This window comes from Schistocerca piceifrons, chromosome 1 (assembly GCF_021461385.2).
Source record: "Schistocerca piceifrons isolate TAMUIC-IGC-003096 chromosome 1, iqSchPice1.1, whole genome shotgun sequence".
Classification (NCBI taxonomy): Eukaryota; Metazoa; Arthropoda; class Insecta; order Orthoptera; family Acrididae; genus Schistocerca; species Schistocerca piceifrons.
The window spans coordinates 89850365-89874480 of record NC_060138.1 but is presented as its reverse complement, the minus strand read 5'-3'; the positions used below and the strand labels follow the sequence as shown (position 1 = coordinate 89874480).

Genomic DNA, 24116 nt, shown 5'->3' with positions numbered 1-24116 from the left:
ATTATTTTTATTTATCTACAGGGTGATTCAAAAAGAATACCACAACTTTAAAAATGTGCACTTAATGAAAGAAACATAATATAACCTTCTGTTATACATCATTACAAAGAGTATTTAAAAAGGTTTTTTTTCACTCAAAAACAAGTTCAGAGATGTTCAATATGGCCCCCTGCAGACACTCGAGCAATATCAACCCGATACTCCAACTCGTTCCACACTCTCTGTAGCATATCAGGCGTAACAGTTTGGATAGCTGCTGTTATTTCTCGTTTCAAATCATCAATGGTGGCTGGGAGAGGTGGCCAAAACACCATATCCTTAACATACCCCCATAAGAAAAAATCGCAGGGGGTAAGATCAGGGCTTCTTGGAGGCCAGTGATGAAGTGCTCTGTCACGGGCTGCCTGGCGGCCGATCCATCGCCTCGGGTAGTTGACGTTCAGGTTTCATAACTAACCTTTTTCGTAGGACTCTCCATACAGTTGATTGTGGAATTTGCAGCTATCTGCTAGCTCTGCGAGTCGATTTTCCTGGGCTGCGAACAAATTCTTGCTGGATGCGTGCTACATTTTCATCACTCGTTCTCGGCCGTCCAGAACTTTTCCCTTTGCACAAACACCCATTCTCTGTAAACTGTTTATACCAACGCTTAATACACCACCTATCAGGAGGTTTAACACCATACTTTGTTCGAAATGCACGCTGAACAACTGTCGTCGACTCACTTCTGCCGTAATCAATAACACAAAAAGCTTTCTGTTGAGCGGTCGCCATCTTAGCATCAACTGACGCTGACGCCTAGTCAACAGCGCCTCAAGTGAACAAATGTACAACTAAATGAAACTTTATAGCTCCCTTAATTCACCAACAGATAGTGCTTAGCTCTGCCTTTTGTCGTTGCAGAGTTTTAAATTCCTAAAGTTGTGGTATTCTTTTTGAATCACCCTGTATAATAATATTTAAACATTAGAAACTGCCAGTGTATCAGTTAAAAAACAAAAGATGAAATAATCTACTTACATTGACTGTGCAATGAGATCAAAATGTGTTTTTCAATACAAGATGTAGGTGCATTTTTTGGATAGTTATTGTCATACAAACATTTATTGTACTATAGACAAAATAATGCAGATGAAGTTTTAAACAAAAGACAGGATTATAAATAAAATGAAATTCAAGCTAAATGAGGGATGAAAATAATGAAAGCAATAAGATTGACAGAAACATAGGACGATAAAACTGAAGAAATTAAACTGAAGTTAATATACAAAAATAATCAAAATCACATCAACAAAGATTCTGTGTGAAAAAAAAGATACAAAGAAAAATGAGATCAGATGAAAAAATTAATATGATGATTAAAATGACTCAACTAATCAAGAGAAATAAAAAAAAATTACATTTAAAAAAATTAACTGAATAAAAATAAAGATCAAAGGCATTTCATTAAGACTTAAAAATAAAAATTTTCAAAGAGTGTGATGAGATTCAAACCCACAACCTTTTGTATGTGAGGCCTGTACCTTAACCATTACACTGAACAACCAATCTGTTACATATCCTGTTTTCAAAGCTATAGAGCAGCATGCTAAATTCTGAAATTTTGTTCCTTTAGTCATTCGCAAATGAGGGTTCACTAGGGTGAATGACTGCATAGTGTGATACCTGAGACATTAACCAACATCACCATACATATGGTTTCAAAAAGTCTGTCCAACCACTGAGGACCTCTTCTTGTGAGTCATGTAACTCGGAGTAAGAACACTGATTATAAAAAGACACTAACCAACAGGAACTGGAGATGAACATCATGTCCAATCAATGGCAGTTGGTCTCAGACTCATCAGGAATTGCTGCTGTCAGTGAATGCAGGTCCATCTCAACTAGTTTCTGAGCAAACACTGAAAAGGGAAATACATGCAGTTCATATTGCAGTCAGATGCCTTACAAAAGGACATCACTCACAACATGACATAGAACTGCACAACTTCAATGGGCCAACAAACAGAAACTTGACAATAGCTGGTGGGAGCCACATAGTGAAGTCAGTTTAGTCATGATGTTGCCCCTCTTCAAATGACCCAAGGCATTGAGTGTACTAATATGCCCTATGAAGCATTTAACCCACAGTGTGTGGAAGGTGTGGTTGAAATACAGATGCTTCTGTGATAATTTGTTTCCCATTCTATGAGATGGCCCTACTCATTCAGGTTACCACAAACAGGAAAAAGGATGGTTATTTTAACATTTTTGGTGACTAAGTGTTTTTTTTTCCTTCTTTATCTTCATGTTGAGTATGCTGTCAGCACACTTTTTCTTTCCAGATGACAAAAACTGTGTCCACACAGCTGCACGTATAATTCACAGGCTGAAGAACACTCAAGTACCCTATCAGACCTTGACTCACATACTAACTCTTTTGATCTTAATCCCATAGAAAATGTCTTGGATTATTTTGAACAGCCAGTGAAATATAGCAATAATTATTCCCACAATTTGGTTACCTCATGTGATCCAATCAATAAGTGACTTCATTTGGATATGGCATACCTGAAGGAACTTGTGGACCCTTTTCCTTGGCAAACTGATGCCATTTTGAAGGTTAGAGATGATGTTACATGTTACAGACGTAAAAAAATATTTTGCATCACCTCAGTTCCGAGAGTTCCATAACTTGTACAGAAAACTGGAATGGAGATCAACATAAACATCATTTACACCATTTTTATTCCTCATTAAAACCATAAATTGCATGTTGTACCACCATACAGCAAGACCTTCAGAGGTGGTGGTCCAGATTGTTGTACACGCCAGTACCTCTGATGCCCAGTAGCATGTCCTCTTGCATTGATAGATGCCTGTATTCATCATGGCATACTATCCACAAGTTCATCAAGGCACAGTTGGTCCAGATTTCTCACTCCTCAATGGTGATTTGGCTTAGATCCCTCAGAGTGGTTGCTGGGTCATGTCATCCATAAACAGCCCTTTTCAGTCTATCCCTGGCATGTTCAATAGGGTTCAGGTCTGGAGAACATGCTGGCCACTCTAGTCAAGTGATGTCATTATCCTGAAGGAAGTCATTCACAAGATGTGCACAATGGGGGCACAAATTGTCATCCATGAAGACAAATGCCTAGCCAATACACTGCTTATATGGTTGCACTGTTGGTCGGAGGATGGCATTCACATACTGTACAGCCGTTATGACGTCTTCCATGACCACCAGTGGCATACGTCGGACCGACAAATGCCACCCCAAAACATCAGGGAACATCCACCTTGCTGCACTTGCTGGACAGTGTGTCTAAGGCATTCAGCCTGACTGGGTTGCCTCCAAACATGCCTCCGACCATTGTCTGGTTGAAGGCATATGCGACACTCATCGCTGAAGAGAATGTGATGCCAATCCTGAGCATTCCATTCAGCATGTTGTTGGTTTGATCTGTACTGTGCTGTATGGTGTCATTGTTGCAAAGATGCACCTTTCCATGGATGTTGGGAGTTAAGTTGCGCATCATGCAGTGTATCGTGCACAGTTTTAGTCGTAACACGATGTCATCTGGCTGCACCAAAAGCATTATTTAACATGGTGGTGTTGCTATCAGGTTTCCTCTGAGGCATAATCTGTAGGGAGTGGTCATCCACTGTAGTAGTAGCCCTTGGGTGGCCTGAGCGAGGCATGTCATTGACAGTTTCTGTTCTCTGTATCTCCTCCATGTCTGAACAACATTGCTTTGGTTCACTCTGAGATGCCTGAACACTTCCCTTGTTGAGAGCCCTTCCTGGCACAAAGTAACAATGCGGACATGATCAAACTGTGGTATTGACCATCGGGGCATGGTTGAACTACAGACAACATGAGCCATGTATCTCCTTCCTGGTTGAATGACTGGAACTGATCAGGTGTTGGAACCCCTTTGTCTAATAGGTGCTGCTCATTCATGGTTGTTTACATCTTTGGGTGGGCTTAGTGACATCTCTGAACATTCAAAGGGACTGTGTCTATGATTCAATATTCACAGTCAACGTCTGTCTTCAGGAGTTCGGGGAATTGGGGTGATGCAAAACTTTTTTTGATGTGTGTATTAGCACGATGTTTCCTGGGTATAAGTGTGTGTGTTATGTGTGTGTGTGTGTGTGTGTGTGTGTGTGTGTGTGTGTGTGTGTGTGTGTGTGTAGGTGGGTGGGTGTGTATGCTTAAGATACACATCCTTTTTGCAATAAATGCCAAAATAATTTCACAATCTTCATTTTTAGACATAGAAGAAAATAAACATCTCTTAGATGTTATACGTACCAATTCCAAGTTTTATAACTGTTCCATTAGCAAATAGTAGAGACAGAACTCCTCTTCTTGGTATATCTGTTATTACATATCGTATATCATGAAGTCTGTTCTTGATGTCATCAAGCTCAAAAACATGTGTAACATTTATTGTTTGCCCCTGTAACAAAATTTTAAAAGAAGTAAATGAATAATTTGTTAGTTTTAGTAGGTGCTGAGAAGTGATTTGTAAAGGTGGAATCATGTAGAGGGACATGGAAACTACAGAAAATGAGGGAAACATATTTTGAACTATGCTAAAATTACATGAAAATGGAAAGGAATGTTACATATTGACATGAGCTGTTGTTATTTCTGGGCTTTATATTTCTGTTTCACTTCAATAAATAATATGACAATGAATTTTTATTGAAGAGCCAGCTAGATAACCAACTGTCCTGATTGGGGTTTCATGTGGTTCCCCCTAATCACACTAAGTGAATCTTGAGAGGAGACCTTTAATAACATCAAAGCTGAATTACTTATCATCCTTGACAAAGTGAGCTATTGCTATCCCCACACTACTCATTACTGCCTTATGTTCCCCTCATAACCTCCTTGATATTCTTTTTAAACCATATGACATTAACTGACCATAATCTCCATTCCAAGGTTCTTACTCCTACCATTGTTCCCACTGTAAAACCTGTCTCATGCAGCCATCCACTACCTTCTACAATATTTAAAGACATAACAACATGAGAAACCACATATATTGTTTAGCAATTACCACATATCCACTGCACTGCTTTTTATACAGGAATGACTACCACTAAACCAGCTGAATGCATGAATGGACACAGAAGAAGCATTCACTTTGGAGAGACCCATACCCAATTGCTGAGCAGGATTTACAGCATGGCAAGTAACATGACTGCTTGCTACACAATGTCGACCGTTTGGATCATCCTAATCAGCCATAGTTCCCCTAAATTCCATTGACAGGAACCTGCTCACCAACATATCATCAAATCTTCCTGGACTAAACCACCATTAATTAATCCCCTCTCCCATTTATTCATATGGTTTTTTGCCAGCAGCTTCTTTTTTTTTTTAAAAAAAAAAATTACTCAACTCTTTCTCTATTTCCCTCTTTTTCCTTTTTGTTTTTTCTTTATTTATCTTCTGTTTTACTTTTTTGTCTGTATCTTTCTCTCTTTTTCTTGTCCCTCCCCCCCTCCCCCCCTCCCCTCTGACTTCGCCAGAAGATGGGTAGTATGACACTTCCTAAAACATCATATCAACACTATCACCCGGCTGGAGACCCAAGAAACCTCCATCAGTAGTTTACACCGGGAAAGCCTACAGTCACATAGGATGCCTAAGGTTTTGTTGGTCATGTAATTTTGGTGGTGAGACTTCATTTTGTTTTATGTTATCAGATTACATACTACAATCTTCAGAGACATCAGAGAAACAATAATCAGATATCTGTGTTTCTTCTGGATATTTTAATTCATTCTTTCCACCTGTGAAAGATTTAATTACACTAGCTCCTTATCTACCTTGTATTCTTTCATCAAATATGACATTATCAGAGGTAACTATGTCTTTTCTGTCAGGTAGATAGATTCTGGAGCAGGGTGAATCCAAATCATACCTGACAAAGGTTCCTTTCTTTGATTTCTTTTCAGTTTTTTGTTGTTTATGATCTTCAGTCAAAACATAATAGTCACATCCAAAACTTCTCAACTTATCAAAATCTATTTTTTGTCCAAACCACATTTCAGCAGGACTTTTTCCTTTTACTGAACTTCTAACAGTTTGATTTAGCATAAAGATGGCATAATTTATTGCTTCAGCACAAAGATTCTAATTCAGGTTTTGTGTGTGTATTGCCAATTGTGCTGACTCGACAACTGTGCACATTTCTCTTTCAATTCTGCCATTTTTCTGAGGTGTGTATGTGTTCGTCTTGATGTGAAAAACACCAAGTTCATCTAGCAGCCTTTTAGTGAGTTCATTCTTGATTTTGGTCCTGTTGTCTAACTTTAAACATTTTACTTTCTTCCCAAACTTATTTTCTACTATTTTCATGAAAGTTTCTAATTTGGAAACAGCTTCATCTTTTGTCTTGAGAAAATAAACAATTCAGAGATGAGGAAAATCATCTTTAGACAACAAGAAATAACTTGCTCCTCCTAACGACGTGAGATTCATTTCACATAAGTCAACATGAATTACATCCAAAGTATTTTCAACAACTTTCGTATCTGTCAGATGAGACTTGTGATGTTGCTTGCCATGGGACATTTTGATGTGCTAACTTTTCATGCCACATATTAATTGAGACTGCTGTCATACATTTGTTAAATTCTTTTGTATGAAACAACATCTTGTACAGCTGTTGTTCACGTCGACCTATTGCTACAGTTTCCAGATTGTCAACAATTTTCAAAACTGAGAGATCTGCATTTGCAGTCTGAACATAGCCTTTGTCTAAGACTTGAGAAACAGAAAGTAAATTAAAGTTTATGTTCCTTACATACATTCTGCAGAACTACTTCATACCAGTGTTCTACATCAAAAGCCTTTAATTCAGCATCTCCCACTCCAATTCCTTCTAATCTGGTTGCACCACCAATTAACATTTTTGTACAGTGATTTAATTTTACATAATTTATTGCTCAGTCCCTTCTAAATGTCATATGTTGCGTGGCACCACAGTCTTGGTACCAAATGTTCTCTCGACCTGATTGCAAATTTATTTCATTTATATTGGCAATAGATAATCCAACAGTGACCAGTGCTTTATGTTTGTAACCTTTTATTTTCTTTACTGTCAAGTTTATTGCTTGTCTTCTTTCTGTATAACTTTGGACTTGGACATTCCCTGGCAAAATGACCCTCTTGTTTGCAGTTGTTACATGAATAATTCTCTCTACAGTATACTAAATATTTGGCACATGGTCTATTTCTGCAGTGTTTCTTTACATGCCCATTTTTGCTGCATTTGAAACATTGAACTGTAGACATTTCCTGCTGACCTGCTTTGACAAATGGTTTACTTTGTTTTGAGATAAAAGCATCAGTGTGCAACATGCTTAATGGTTCTATCTCATTTAACCTGTCTCCCTCCAGACACAAACGTTCAAACAATGAGTTAAGATTTTTGTCAGCTACTGCTACATTTATTTATTTATTTATTTATTTATTCTTTGCCCATGGACTCCAGCTGAAAATCCAGCTGAGAGTATTGGGTGTGTCATACAATAGCCTTTTAACATCAAACTTGATTTCAATATATATATATATAAATGAAACAAATGATTGAACAGAAATAGTCCATAATCATACAAAGGTTTTACATATTTCACATTATACGTACACACAAATCAAAAAATCATACAGAAATGATAATTTTTACAGGTACATTTCAGTAATGATATATTTAAACACCATCTTAGTATTCACTCAAACTGTATATACATTTCTCTGTGAGATATAGTTTCAAATGATTTTTAAAACATTTTAGATCTGTTTCTTTTTTAATGATTTTGGGGAGTTTATTAAAAAACCTTTTGCCTGCTTCTTCTGGGGCAGTCATAGACAGTTTTAGATTTCTGTTTATCATGTAGTAATTTTCATTTCCTCTTGTACTGTGTTTGTGTACATCTTTATTTAAGAGGTGTTTATCACTTGACCTTACCACCATTATGCTTTGGTATATATACAGTGAATATACTGTCATAATATTATAGTGTACAAAAGCTTGCCTACAGGTCTGTCTTGGTGGTATTTTTGCAATGCATCTCACTGCCCTTTTCTGAAGTGTGAATATTCTTTTTAGGTAGCCAGCTTGTGCATTTCCCCATATATGAACTGAATAAGACAAATGTGGGAAGACAAGTCCATAATACATTGATCTGAGGACTTTATCATCCACAGTCTTAGCTGTTTTATGCATGATGAAGATCTGTTTGTTTATCTTTTTACACAGTGCATCTATGTGCTCCCCCCATGCCAAATGTTTGTCTATTATAGTTCCTAAAAAATTTGTACTGGTTACTTCTTTAATAGTCTTTCCATTTATATTAACATTTATATTATAATTTTCACTATGCTTGGTCTGAAATACTACATTCATTGTTTTAGACTGATTCATAAACAGGTTGTTTTGTGTTAAATATTTATTTGCATTTTCAATAGTCAGGAGTGCTTCCTTCTCAAGCTCCTCCTTTGTGTCAGCTGTGCAAATGATTGTTGTGTCATCAGCATACATTATAAGTTTCTGATTTATATAGCTAGGGAAGTCATTTACGTAGAGTATAAATAGTATTGGCCCAAGCACAGATCCTTGCGGCACACCGTGTTTAACTGTTTGTAATTCTGATATGTAGTTTGTTATATTTCCCCCACTAGTATGTCTGATTTCTGTGCATTGTTTCCTATTTGTAATGTATGATTTAAGTATGTCATAGCATTTTCCTCTAGTTCCATACTGATATAATTTCATCATTAATTTTGAGTGGTTCACACAATCAAATGCCTTAGATAGGTCCATAAAAATCCCACAAGTCTTTTGTTGCCTGTCAAGTAAATTAAGAATGAGCTCAATTATGTCTGTTGATGCTGTTTTTGTTGACTTCCCTTCTCTGAAACCATGCAGTACAGAAGTGGTGAAGTTTTGGTGGTAACATCCCAAGAATTTGCAACATAATCCAGTTCTCTTTCATGGCTTTGCCTTCTGGTGTTAAATCTTCTGCATATTCTTGAATATGCATGCAGCTTTGAATAGCAGTGTTACTTGTATCGTACTTGTAAATGAAGAAATTTCTCTGCGAACCTTTAATTGTCAAATCCAATTTCTTGTCATATAGCATTTCTAATTTTTTTATGCATTTGACTAGCAGACTTGCAATTTCCTATTTTCCTGCCTATGTCGCTACTGACATTTAAACCTATAAAAATTTGTGTCTCAAGATCTTTCTCAATCCAAGCTTGTACATGTTGATCAGTTTCTCCTCCTGTTGGTTTAATTTCCTGTCCGGTTGCTACTGAATGCAATTTCATTGACTTTAATGTGAAATCAAGTTTAAATTGCCAAGAAACGTAGTTAACATTTCCGTGATGATCCTCTGACAAAACTTCCAATTGTGACTTAATAGAATCTGTTGGTAATGGATAAAAACTCTACTGTCTGTGAAATTAATACATGTAATTGACTTTTCTGACTGTACTTTGATGATTAACAAAGTTTTCGTGACTTTAATTTTTGTATCACTAATTTACCAATTGATGCTACTTCTGACTATTTACTGATATGCAGTGCATCACTGAACTGCTGGTGCTCTCCTTTAAAAATAACAGATGAATAATTACATATCCAGTTTATCTGGGCAAGCTTATAGATTCGTTCTGGGCCCATAACCTCATGATAAATTCTTGTTTTAAAGATAAGTAACTATTTTGTGGTGTATAAAGGAGAACACTTAAATATATCATTGAATTATGTACAGCACTGCAGCATGCTTGGATAAGAAAACAACTGACTGACACAGAGTAAATATTTCAGCATTATTGCATGGAACATATACAAAAACACCTTGCATAACATATTACAAGACACAGAACACACTTAACAATTCTTCATTTACCAATTAAGGAGAATCTGTCCACTGACTTATAATGAATTCCATGGTTTTTTCTCCTTTCCTGCACAGTTCACAAGTTTTTAATATTAGCCCATTGACTGCAACCTGAAAGAGCCCTGTACATCTTCCTTAACCTACAAATACTGCTTGGAGTTTCTAATGAGTTCTATTTCAAGTCTTGTATCATAGCAGTTACACAAAACAGTGCTTAAAATTACTTTGGGCACCTCTTGTTGCTCTTCTACATCTTCAGGGTCAAAAATTTGGATATGGGTTTTGTGGGTCCCACATAATACAGCTGCATTTAGCAGTATGCCTCTTGCTTTATCTGCCTTGAGAAGTTCTTCAAAAGTATCATTACTTGGAAGACCTCATTTCCCTTGTACACTGCATATCTCACATGAAGATCTCGATACTGTATACTACCTGATGTCACTCTTAGATATCTCTCTGAATTACACTCAAATAGTGTTTTGGTCTTATGGAGCAGAAAGTTACCAATTTGTTCTTGCTTGCATTGGTACTCATTCCATTTTTGTTAACCTTGTTATGAGGGTTACTCTGAAACTAATGAATTCCTTTTTCTTGAGCATCCAAGCTAGATTATGCTGGTGTGTCTTAATTTTTTAATCTTCCCACTAATGTTCTATTAATTTTGTGGTGCTGATAGGTCATATCGACCATAGACAACATTACTCTTTGGGACTGAGGTTGCTCATCAGAGCTGCCTTGTTAATTCAGTCTGTTCTTATACCTTGTACTGTGTGCATATTTTGTTTTATGTTATCAGATGACATACTATAATCTTCAGAGACATCAGAGAAACAATAATCATATATTGTCAAAACGTATGTATGTGCAGATATTAGTGGGGACAGTTTATTCCATATACCACTATTCGTATCCTGTTGCCATACTGGTGACCCCAAAGTTTCTACAACTTCCACGCTGGGTGTTGTAAATCAACAGATTATGTGAACGCCGCCATGACCATCTCACCCAACGCTTTGTTCGAAGACTTGGAAGCCCAACTAAGACCGCCGGGCCTCTTCAATCCTTTGGGAATGGCCGGCTCTTCATTACTCCATCGTGATTCACAATATCCAGCCATGTTAACCTCAAACTTTGTTGTTCTACACTGATCAAGTGCTACACTGTTAACTCAAACAATGGACTCAGGTTTCGTGTTGCTGGACTGTGCTCACCAATATGTGAAGTGTGAAGTGGATAATATTCAGAACTGTGTACCTACCGATCGATGCTATACTTTGACTCTCAACGGGCTATAACAGCAGTTAGTGTCATGCCATATGCAATGCTATCATTTGCGCAAAACACATCCGGCAACTAGCAATCTTGACCTGTTGTTTGCAGACTAACAATGGACATTTTTGTGCCCAAAATTCTCCTTGCTCACCCCCCAGACCTCTTACTCAACTTTTCGACCACATGGGTTCAAGTACATCTTTTGGCATTTCTCCTTCCAGGGGCATCTTACCACACTGCAGTGATCTTCTGCAAGTTCCACTGGTAATTTATAGTCCGATCCCATGGGGCATGTTCCCAGTGTGCACGGAGAACTCACACTTTTGTCATATGAGTTACCAACCTACACCACTCTCCTACCCCCCCCCCCCTCCCCTCCCTCCCAGCCCCACTCGCAGGGGGCCCCAGTTCCGACCGCTCAGCCACTCACTTGCCTCTCCCACAGCTCTGCCTGTGTCTGCCACACCGGCCTTCTGCGTTATTTTCGAGGTGGGCAAAATCAAATCAATACTTGTAACCCATGGTCCAGTTTACGGGACCCCTACATGTATCGCACAACTGCTCATTCCCACAGTACCGGCCGTGCCAACCATGTCGTGTTTTAGCGACACATCAAAGACAATGCAACCCACCGTTGCCACGGACGTTCTTGCCAGGAATACACCAATGACTATTGTACTGGCCTGCTGTACGGCCTCTCCTGCCAAGAACCAGCCAGTTTTCCAAGGAACACAGAAGCTGCCTTCATCCCCTCTCCCAGGTCATCTGCCGAAGCTGCCACCTTTACACAAAGACAACCCTGTATCATGGTTTGCGCTTATCGAGCATCTTTTTGATTTGCATCACGTGTCTCGTCATGGATCTCCGTGACCACTTGGACTTAATTTGTGATCCATCCCTCTCGCCACCGCCTCCACCGAAGTACAAGTTCGCGAAGAAAATGATCATGGAATGACTCGCCTGCTCACCACAAGAATTAATCATCATGATCTTGCACAAGGAACACCTGAGGGACCGAACTCCCTCACAACTCTTGCGCCGCCTTCAGTTACTTGTGAGTGAGCATATCATGCTGGACGTCACTCTGTGGGCGGTGTGGTCTGCCAAATTTCTTACCAACCTACAGATCCACCTGCTACCGCACTCCATCGCGTCAATCGGCTCTTGTCTCCGCATCACACACCAACTATATTCATTGCTACGACAACACCAACCAGCTTACCACTCACTGCTAGTTGGCACAACTGCTACTGCTTACCGGCTGTCTGCTGGCAGAGGCACGGCTCGCTCCGCCTCCACGCCTTCTACATCGCCTGGCAGTATCCGCTCGTTCTCTCCACCGTATGAGCACTCCATACCATACATGCCGGTATACATGCTGACACAAATCAATGAGGACAAGCCTCCTCCGCTGCTGCAGTCACCACCACCACTACACCCACTCATCTGTACTGCTGGTACCACAATATTTTTGGCGAAAATGCCAAGAAGTGCTGATTATCTTGCCAGCACCCAAACGCCAACTGCAGGACCTAAAAGACGCTGAGTCCTGCAGAGAACCTCACAGACATCCTCATACATTGCACTCCGTCCACTCATCTGCCCAGCCGAACAGTCATTTGTACGTGACTGACATTTCATCATGGCTAGTTTTCCTAGTCGACACTGGTGCTGACATGTCTATCATACCTACATTGATGGCTTCCCCCATCTTTTCACTGACAAAGTCACTTCTACAAGCTGTCAACGCATCAACATTACAAACCTCAGGCTCTGTCAAAGTTATGGTGCACCTACCTCCTTCTCTGTGTTTTCCGTGTACTTTCTACATTGCTGACATCGATGAACCAATTTTCAGTGAGGATTTTTTGTCCCATTACAAACCTTCTCTGAACGTAGTTCAGGGCTCAGTGCCACACCATCCCACTAACACTCAGATACTGTGCTCCCGCACCTATGTTCCACGTTCTGTTTCTATTGTGACATGCAAACCTACTGTCAGAATATGACTCGGCGGCACAAAACCACCGGGAAAATAACAAGCTGAAACAATGAATAGCACACATTTACAATGAGCTTGTCGTGGCTTGTACCTCGCTGCTGAAACTGCAGTCCACAGTACTGTCGCCTAATCGTGTTTCTCCAGCAGACATCAGCTCAGACACTCATCAGGTTAGTTCAAATACATTTATTGCGTGACATGATTCGCATCCGGTAGACTCTGCATCCTCAACGCGCTTGCAACGTTCGCTGCCATATGTATCAGACAGTGCTTCTAATAACAGTCGTGCATGCAATATGACCACACACACCATGCAGCCAGCCGACCTGCGAGTTGATAAACATTCCCCCTCTCTTGTGTGCCAGACGCGTGCGACACCAATGCCGCTCTCGTCCACACCAGGTACCAAGTGCAAGGTTGACAGCAGACAGTCGCCATGCATTCCGACCTGCTCCATGCTGCGCACACAGCTGCCCTCTCCAAACAAGCACATGCCGTGCTCACGTACTAGACATGTGCTGCCTTTTCCCACTCCCATTAATGGCTACACCTCTTTGCACCCTACCCATCCAAAAACTTCGCATCAGGACACTGATCAATCTCGTGTGCAGTTCTCTGTTTCTTCCATCACTGATGGAATGACACACAAGATAGTTACCACTGCCGGCCCTCCTATTACGCACAAGGTTAGACACCTCAACCCTATTAAGTTGAGCATAGCCTGGCAGCAAATTAACGGACTTTTGGAGGCAGGTATCCTGAAACCATCAGACAGCAACTGGTCTTCACCGATCCACCTCATCCTCAAACATGACGGTTCTTTCTGAATGTGCAGTGACTACAGATGTTTAAATGCTCATACTGTCGTGGACTATTACCCTTTGCCTAACATAAATGATTTCACTCTTATGTTATCGGGCGCTACAATCTTCAGTGTCATTGACTGTAAACACGCCTACCACCAGATTCCCGTAGCTCCGGATGACATCCCTAAAACAGCTATTATCATGTCTCTTGGTTTGCTCCAATACAACTTCATGCCATTCAGTCTAAAAAACACGGCGCAAACGTGGCAGCGGCTCATTGACTCCATCTTACAACAATTCGAGTTTTGCTTTGCATACCTGGACGACATACTCATTTTCAGCAAGTCAGCAGAGGAACATGAAAATCATTTATCCATGGTTCTCCAGACGTTGAACTCCAATGGCGTCGAGGTCAACTAAGAAAAATTCCAGTTGCGTCAGCTTTCCATCTCTTTCTTGTGTTACACCGTCTCCACCAACAGAATACAGCCTCCCAAATCTCACATGCACACCATCACTTCACTGCTGCCCCCGGCTACTTACAAGTCACTGTGCAGGCCCCGCTGACAGACTCACTGTCGGGTAAACACGCTTCAGGACTCAAACCTGTTCACTGGACTGCACCTATGCTGGAGGCTTTCAATGCATTAAAGACTTCTTCAGCCCACGCTGTAACACTCGCCCACCCCACCCCCTCGGCCGAGTTGTTTATCACTACGGATGCCAGTGACATCACAGTGGGAGCGGCACTACAGCAACGCAAGCAGACATTGTTTCCCCTCTTCATTTCTTCTCTAAAACACTATCAACATCTCAGAAGAAATACTCTGCTTTCGATAGAGAACTCCTTATGGTCTACAAGTCTGTCAAACACTTCCACCCCGATGTGGAGGGTTGCTCATTCTTCATCCTCATGGATCACAAAACCACTCACAGACCCTTTCTGAAACCCCCTCGAGGACCCACCTCCTCGGCATTTCCATCACTTTGATCTAGTCTCCCAATTCAAAACTGACATTCGCAACATCAAGGGAATGGACAACATCGCCACAGATTTTTTTTCGCGTATCAATACTATTTCATGCATCATTGACTTATCCAACCTGGCTGCCTCCAACGAGGAATCTCAAGCTCTCCTTATGGACCCTCAAACATCTCTTGTGTTTACTAAAGCTAAATTCCCTGGCGTTGTGGACAAGGTGTGGTGCGTCTCTTCTACCGGTACCTTATGCCCATTACTCCTACCTCCCCTGTGCCGGCAGGCCTTCGACGCTCTGCATAACCTCACTCACTCGCTCACCCTGTCATCTGCACCACTACACAGCTCATCTCTGAGCGTTTCATTTGGGAAAATATAAAACGGGACTGTCACACCTGAGCACGCAGCTGCATCCCCTGCCAACGCAACAAAATCGGCCGCCATACCACTCTACCACTGGGCAAGTTTGACATCCCTCCAGGACGATTTCATCATGAACATATCAATCTTATTGGTCCTCTTCCACCATCAGAGGGCCACAGATATATTCTATCCACAATTGACCTCATGTCCTGCTGGGTAGAGGCAGTCTCCTTACCTAACATCACTGCCAAAACCATAGCCAAGGGTTTTATCTCCTCGTGGATTGCTAGGTTCGGTTGTCTGACCACCATCACCACCGACCAGGGACAGCAGTTTGAATCTTCCCTGTTCACCATTTTATGTAACGTCTGCGGCATAAGGAAAATTTACACCACAGCCTACCACTCGCAAAGCAATGGGTTAGTGGAATGGTGACACCGCGCTCTAAAAACAGCGCTCAGGTCCCACGGCTGCCACTGGTCCGAAGCACTTCCATGGGTACTGTTTGGCCTCTGTTGAACTTTCAAGCCCGACTTACAGGAAACTATCTCAGAATTCGTTTATGGGGAGAACCCCTTCCTACCAGGGGAACTCATTCAGTCTCAGATACCTGAAGACTTCGCCCCCTCCAGGGATTTCAGAAGTCGCATGCACACCCACTTCAAACACGCACAACTGCACTCACCTATCAGCCACTCCCCCCCGGACACTTACAGGCCACCTGCTCTCAACACTGGCTTCCATGTAATGCTGAGAGATGATTAGGTCCAACAACCTCTGCAACCACCTTATCTCGGCCCCTTTGAAGTCCTCTGGTGGGGCGATACAACTTTCGACATGAAACTTCCTGGCAGATTAAAACTGTGTGCTGGACCGAGACTCGAACTCGGGACCTTATCCTTTCAGGAGTGCTAGTTCTGCAAGGTTTGCAGGAGAGCTTCTGTGAAGTTTGGAAGGTAGGAGATGAGGTACTGGCGGAATTAAAACTGTGAGGACGGGGCGTGAGTCGTGCTTGGGTAGCTCGGTTGGTAGAGCACTTGCCCGCGAAAGGCAAAGGTCCCAAGTTTGAGTCTTGGTCCGGCACACAGTTTTAATCTGCCAGGAAGTTTCATATCAGTGCACACTCTGCTGTAGAGTGAAAATTTCATTCTAGTAACTTTCGACATCATAATCAATGACAGTCCACAAACTGTTTTGTTACACTGACTCAAACCAGCATTCATGGACACTGACATCCCTCTGCTGGTGCAGTCTGATTCTCCTAACGACTCTCCCACCAGTCTCCCTCCTGCTGTGGAGTCTGACAATGTTTCTCCTCAGGCCACCACACCGTTTTGTTCACCCGATGCCTCCCTGTCATCTTTTGTGGGTTTCTCAGACATGTCACCCTCCACCCCATGTGCGAGTTTTGCTGCTACCTCATTGAGTAGGAGACACCCTCTCCCATAGTCACCCTGCTCTGCAGTATACCCCTACACTGCATGAACAACATGTCAATCATCACTATCGACGACCGAGTCCTCATTCTACTCACAGACACCGCGGCCTCGCCACCCAATGACCAGTTAAACATCAGTGTTGTGCATAGCCTCACCCTCCCTCATGAGTGTCACTCGTTGACAATTCGTGCCTTCATCTCACCGGACGGCTCGATTAGCATCCGGGCTAGCCACACCTATGCCCCGCCATCTGCCGTTCAACCCACCTGTTCTTGGGCTGGCCACTGCATCGTCCATCCTCACTTGTTCAATGACTTTGAGGTGGACCTGCCTCCTCCCGTCACTCTGCCTCTGCACCCCGCCCCGATCGGGGTGGAGGTCCTGGTGGTACATCTACCAGCTCATATGACCACCAACAGCATCAATGCCTTCATGGTTTTCCCTCAAGACTCACATGCGGTACTCCGTACTGCGAGGGGGGGGGGGGGGGGGGCTGGCGGGCTGTGTGGCATCGATAGGTCATATGGGCCATAGACAACATCAATCTTTGGGATTGAGATCGCTCATCAGAGCTGCCATGTTAATTCAGTCTGTTCTTATGCCTTGTATTGTGTGCAAGTGTATGATAATTGCCGAAATATATGTATGTGCAGATATTAGTGGGGACAGTTTATTCCGTATGCCGCTATTTGAATCCTGTTCCCATAGTTTCACTGTTCTGCAGTGGACTATTTCAGGGGAGCATTCCTAAATGGTGTCTGATGTCATTTTGCGTACAAAACAGAAGTGTGGCATTGAATTCCTCACTGTTGAACAAATTGGATCAACTAAAATATATTGATGTTGCTAAAGGAATATAGATAGAGATGCTACAATTGACATGAGCAATGTTAGGTTGTGTGCTTCAATAGTGATGAAAAGGGCACTGCAAGAAGTCACATCCAGATGAACTCTGCTCAGCTATCATTATGAGCAGTGTCTTGATCAACTCACCCATGATGATCAGTGGATTTTGACCAAGGAATTGAACAATACTGTGCACAGCTGAATGTTGGCTGTAATGTCTCAGACAAGGTGTTATGAAGGCATGGTTATAACAAAATGTGTGCAAGATGGGTGCAGAGGGTGCTTACGCGAGACCAAAATGTCACTCAATGGAAATTTTTTATGGTCTGCTAGGCCAATATGAGGCAGAAGGTGACAATTTTCTGAACATTCTCATCACCAGAGATGAGATGTGGTGTCAGTCACTGCGAGTTGGAATCCAGAAGACAATCCATGGAGGGCTGACACAGGAATTCTCCAATAAAGGAGATGTTCAAGACACATGTACTTGCAGGTAAAGTAATCTACACAGTCTTCTCAGGCAGGCAGTGTGTCGTTATCTTGAATGTCTTGGAGGATCAAGTAACTGTCAGTTCGGAATGCTTCAACATGAAACTCTTTAGGATGAAAGCCTGAATTCCAGGGCCAGGTCAGGAAATAAGACAAACTTCCACTTGCAACATGATAACACCAGCTGCTAAACAATATTGCGACACCAAAACTCTTGTCAAATTTGGCTGTACAGTCTACTATATTGACATATAGTCCTGATTTAGCACTCTCTGACTCTGTCTCTTTGGCTTATGACAAGTGGAATATGTGGTCATCATTTTCTAGACTTAGATGTCATCAATGCTGCAGGAAAGTGACTATCCTCATATGGTTAAGGTTTTTACAATTGTGAGAGGTAGGCCATTGTTCATCTTTGAGAAAATAGCATAAAAATGGTGGTGACTCTGTAGAAAAATAACCATATGTAGCTGACCTATTGCTCTATTTAATTTTGTTGTAGTGTTTTCTGTACCTATTACAGTTCACTTTCAATGAAAATAATGTGAGGCATTAATTTCATAATGACCTTATTATTATGTACAGCTCATATACTGCAGGATACTGTAGAAAAATGTAAGTTAGAGTAGAAGAGTAGGAAAAACAATCAAGTAATGTTCAAATATAGCATAGGTGGTGCACTGCTCCACATGACTGGACTGATTAAATACCTAGGCACAAAGCTGCAAAGCTATAAGAAATGGGATGAGCACATCAGGTTGGTAACAGGGAAGGCAAATGGTCAACTTCATTTTATTGGGAGAATTTTAGAGAAGTGTAGCTCATCTATAATGAAGATGGCATATAGGATACTGTGCAATCCAATCTTGAATATTGCTTGAGTGTTTGGGATCTCTACCAGGTTAGATTAAAGGAAGGCGTAAAAGCAGTTCACAGGTGTGCTGCTAGATTTGCTACTGGTAGCTTTGATCAGCATGCAAGTATTATGGAGGTGCTTTGTGAATTCGAATGGGAATCCCTGATGGAAGATGACATTATTGAAGCACTATTGTGGAAATTTAGAGAACTGGCATTTGAGGCTGACTGCAGAACGATTCTACTGCCACCAACATATGCTTTGTCAGAGGACCATGACAATAAGTTGAGAGGCATTAGGCACAGACATGAATCGTAGTGGTACGTGGTACACTCCACCATGATCTGTATGATGGTTCTGGAATATGCATGTAGATGTATTATTATTATTATTATTATTATTATTATTATTAATGCTTACTGTAATGTTAACTCACTAAGAATGCCATGCTGGATGTAAATTTTTCAGGTGAGGTAAAAGCATAAAAAATAAACTATTATTATTGATCAAAACAACAGAAAGGGGACACAACAAGCACAATTATCACTGTTTGCAAATACATTAAGACTGGAACATTAACCTAATTTATACTTTAATCCACCTGTCAGTGTGTTAAGTATTTGAATTTTGTATACGGTGCTCTATTTTCCAAGCATTTTCTCTCTGTCTACTTTTATACTACCTTAAAAAATATTGTGTCTACTACGCATGCTTTAGTTTTAACCTTCAAGTTCACAGTTTGAAGATCTGTTTACTTGCATAATATAATACCTGTGAATACTTCTCAACATACACTGAACATTTATCAGCACTGACTTGGTGGAAGCAGAACAAATAACGATGACAGAGAAATGCTACAAATGAGACTGTTAAGAGTGACCTAATACACCAGAAGAAAGAGATAAATATGATGAAACTAGCTATACAGGCATACTGTGAAATGTATTGAAAAGGGGGAAATTTTTATGTAGTTATAACCATGTACTCTGCAGACAGCACAACAGACATTTGAAAAATTATGACTAAGAGACTTACTTTGAGCAGTGCAGTAGAAAAAGTATCATTTTTCAGAACCGGAAATATAAAACACAACAGTAATCACCACTGCATAGAATTACATGTGCACATCACGAACTTATGATAAAAACTAATATACAAAATACGTGAGAAAGCTAATGTATGAATGAAATGTATGAATGTGGGTAAGCAACCAATAGTTATGGAGAATAGAATGTGAGAGCAAAAGAGATAAAATAATTGGTAAGAAAAAGGAGTGAGAGAGCAATAGAGCTTCTGCAGTTTTAGTAAGCAATTCTTTTTCTTTTTTTTTTTTTTTTGGCTACTTAGGACATAGTACACTGTTACACCCACAAATTAAATGATTTCATCAGTAAAAATGTGTATTCTGGCCTCAGTGAATCATTGCAGTGGTGAAGCTGAAATTATGTTGGGGGAAGAAGAGGAAACTTGAAATAATGAATACAGAATTTTGATCTGAGTAGGTATTCAAACAGGAACCGGCAACAGAAATTATAGAACAAGGATGACACATCACATTTGAAAATAGTATATTTGAATATAATATATCTGAAAGAAAAATGTATAATAACCACTAAAGAGAACTCTTAAATTTATAACTGTCTTTTACACAGCTGTAATATGTCTTGTACCAATATTTGTTTAACCATTACCGATGTAATGTCATTAGCACAATGGCAACTATAATAAAGAGTGTGTCATTTTGGAGCATTTATGGTGGCTTACATTATGAGAAGAAATGAATGGAGTTGCAATACAGATGGACTGAACACTATGAAGATGGTCAAATTAAACAAAAACGATGACATAAATTATACAGATTAGCTACTTTAATAAAAGATTTTAATATTTCATTTACTTTTTTCGTGTTTGACACATTTTGGATAAAATTATTTTAAAAATTATGAAGAGGCAACATTACAGAAGACAAAAAGAATCAACTTTTTAAATGCAGCATGCTTCGAGAAGTAGTGAAGTAAGACAGAAGAGATTAAAATATGATCTCTTAACACATTAAGGACGTGTTAATACACAACTAATAAGCACATTAGTCAATGGGCTATGAAAGAGCATTTGCATGCATACTCTTGAACTTCAAATATTACTCACAGATTTCAGCTGTAGATGAGGACTCTTCTGCCTGAATATCAGCTGCATAGCTGAATATGAATGCACTCTAAACCTGAGTTCAAAGTTGTAAGCTGGACCACCTTGCCGCATTGTCACTAATAAAGCTATTGTGAACACACTTTCACTAGACTCTTGTACTTGTTGTGGTGGGAGATAGACTATTTTCAGGGCATCCACATCTGCCTGAGTGAATGAGTTCACCTGGAAAACAAAATGTCTTCTGGAATTCATTAAATTAGTGATATAAAATGTTAAATTTAATTTCTTGTCACATAAAAAACAGTTTCTTTCTGTGGAATATACAATCAAAACACTACAAGGAGATACAATGGCTGACCAGTATTTATCTTCAAGGTGAAATTACAAGTATTGCTGATAAATTTAAAAGTAGAACAGCATACATTCACATATAGATATAAAATAACAAATGAACATATCTCATTTGGAACTTTCCCTTAGAATGTGGACACATGTGATTTATCTTTGAAGGGATTCTTTAAATCACAATTTTGAAAAATAAAAAAGATAAAAATATCATCTTTCAAGGAATTAAATATAAAAATGCTGATGATATTAGCAGCGGATTTTCAGACAAAGCTACTTACACTACAAGGAGAAAAAATCAATGAAATCTTTAAACAAAGTAAGAACAAGATTAAGAGAATGTAAATAATTAAAAGAATGTAAATAACCACAAAAAGAAAGAAATGGTTTATGTTGCTGCTAGAGCCCCACATGAAAGCAAGACATTGGTGAACCCTATCAGTTCAAAAGAAAATTAAAAACTTATCTCATTAGCCAGTCTTTTTACAAATTATCTGAATATCTACATTCAGATATTGAAAAGTTCTGTTAACTACACGGTTAGTAACCCTGTCTCCCTGACTGTTTTAAAGCTGCATGACAAGCAGTAATGTACTGTAAACAAGATTCAGAATTTAGTGTTGTTAATATAAGTTAAGCTCTGCCTTTCTGCCTCACATGGGCTACTAGGGACTGACCAACTGCCATGTTATCTTTAGCCAATGGCATCATTTGGATGTGATATGGAGGGGCATGGAGCCAGAACACCACTCCTGGCTGCTGTCAGCTTTGCAGATCTTGGAGCCACTATTTGACATCACAGGGCTGGGTGGGCCCCAGTCCTGTTCTCCAAACAAGGAAAAATCCCTGGCTGTACAAGGACTGGAACCTCGATTCACCTCATGGCAGTCAGTCACTCTGACCATTCAGTTACGGAGGTGGACCAAATTTACAGATCTATGAAATATTATCTGTCAAAAGTGCCATTGTGGTCAAATAAATATCAAGATACTAATAGCAGGTACAGACCAGGTATAAAGTAAGTATGTGTCACTTCTGCTGTGCAGCGAGGTACGTTAATTTAAGTATTAACTGTATTTTTCTTACTTGTCACTTCTTCTTCCGTATGTTTTTGCTTTTAGGAAGCTTTAATTGTCAAATGCTAGTAATAGTGTTCCATAGATTTCGTGTTTGTTTTGAATACAGTCAGAGAGAGTCTCTTTAGTCACCCATAGTGCCAGTAGTGCTAGTGTTTGTTTTCAATACAGTCCAGAGACAGATAGTGCTATTTTCATTGTTTTCTACAAGAAGTGTCTAGTAACCACAGTTTAGTCAACTATCAGCCGCCTTTAGTGAATTAGCAGTCTAGTTAAAAGTTGATTAACTCTCTACAGTAATTTGATTTCTTAGGATGGATAGGATGTGTGACTGCTGTGTACGGACGCAGAAGGAGCTGGCCACTGTTCGCGAACAGCTAAACGTGTTGATGGCCGTAGTCAGCCATCTACAGGCTGCTGCCTCAGAGTGTAGCAGCAGTGGGGAGTCTGCTGCATCGCATGGTACACCCCAGGTGTTACATGCTTCACCCACTGTCCCTGCTGTCGAGACATCTTCGTGGGCACCGGACGCGGTTGGGCCACCCTCTCCCCAAGGGGAGTGGCGGGTTCAGCAGCGTTCGCAGAGGGTCAATGTGGAGGCTGGCTGTGTGACATCGCCTGCTCTGCCTGTGAGTGGACATGTGGCTGCTCCTTCAGCAAGGTCTGAGCAGGCACACGGGGAGACGGGTTTATTAGTTATTGGGAGCTCCAACGTTAGGCAGGTGATGGAGCCCATTAGGGAAATAGCAGAAAGGTCGGGGAAGAAGGCCAGTGTTCACTCTGTCTGCTTGCTGCGGGTCTCATCCGAGATGTGGAGGAGGCCCTGCCGGCGGCGATAGAGAGCACTGGGTGCACCCGACTGCAAATTTTTGCTCATGTCAGCACCAATGACTCCTGCAGTCTGGGTTCAGAGGTCATCCTCAGTTCGTACAGGCGGTTGGCCAAGTTGGTGAAGGTGGAAAGCCTCACTCATGGGGTGGAATCTGAGCTAACTATTTGTAGTATCGTTCCCAGAACCGATCGCGGTCCTCTGGTTTGGAGTCGAGTAGAAGGCTTAAACCAGAGGCTCAGACGATTCTGCGGAGATCTGGGGTGCAAATTTCTCAACCTCCGCTATTGGGTGGAGAAATGTAGGGTCCCCCTGAATAGGTCAGGCATGCACTACACGCAGGAAGCGGCTACAAGGGTAGTGGAGTACGTGTGGAGTGCACATGTGGGTTTTTTAGGTTAGAGAATTCCCTCCCTAGGCCCGACAAGACGCCTCCTGAGACGCGGCAAGGTAAGAGTAGGCAAAATGCAACAGGGAATAACAATATTAATCTGCTAATAGTAAACTGCAGGAGCGTCTATAGAAAGGTCCCAGAACTGCTCTCATTAATAAATGGTCACAATGCCCACCTAGTACTAGGGACAGAAAGTTGGCTGAAACCAGACGTAAACAGTAACGAAATCCTAAACTCAGATTGGAATGTATACTGCAGAGACAGGCTGGACAGTGAAGGGGGAGGCGTGTTTATAGCGATAAGAAGTGCAATAGTATCAAAGGAAATTGACGGAGATCCGAAATGTGAAATAATTTG

The 24116-nt window shown here is 40.9% G+C and overlaps 1 protein-coding gene across 1 annotated transcript in view; it reads right to left on the bottom strand.

The window, feature by feature from the left end:
* The window catches only part of LOC124790149 (extracellular matrix organizing protein FRAS1-like), a 210898-nt gene that overhangs the window by 175855 nt on the left and 10927 nt on the right, over positions 1 to 24116 (bottom strand). The window contains exons 2-3 of the mRNA XM_047257744.1: positions 21116 to 21337; positions 4301 to 4448 (exon numbers count right to left, since the gene is read on the bottom strand). Coding sequence (XP_047113700.1) covers positions 4301 to 4448; positions 21116 to 21226 — 259 coding nt within the window. The 5' untranslated portion in view covers positions 21227 to 21337. The remainder of the gene's footprint in view (positions 1 to 4300; positions 4449 to 21115; positions 21338 to 24116) is intronic.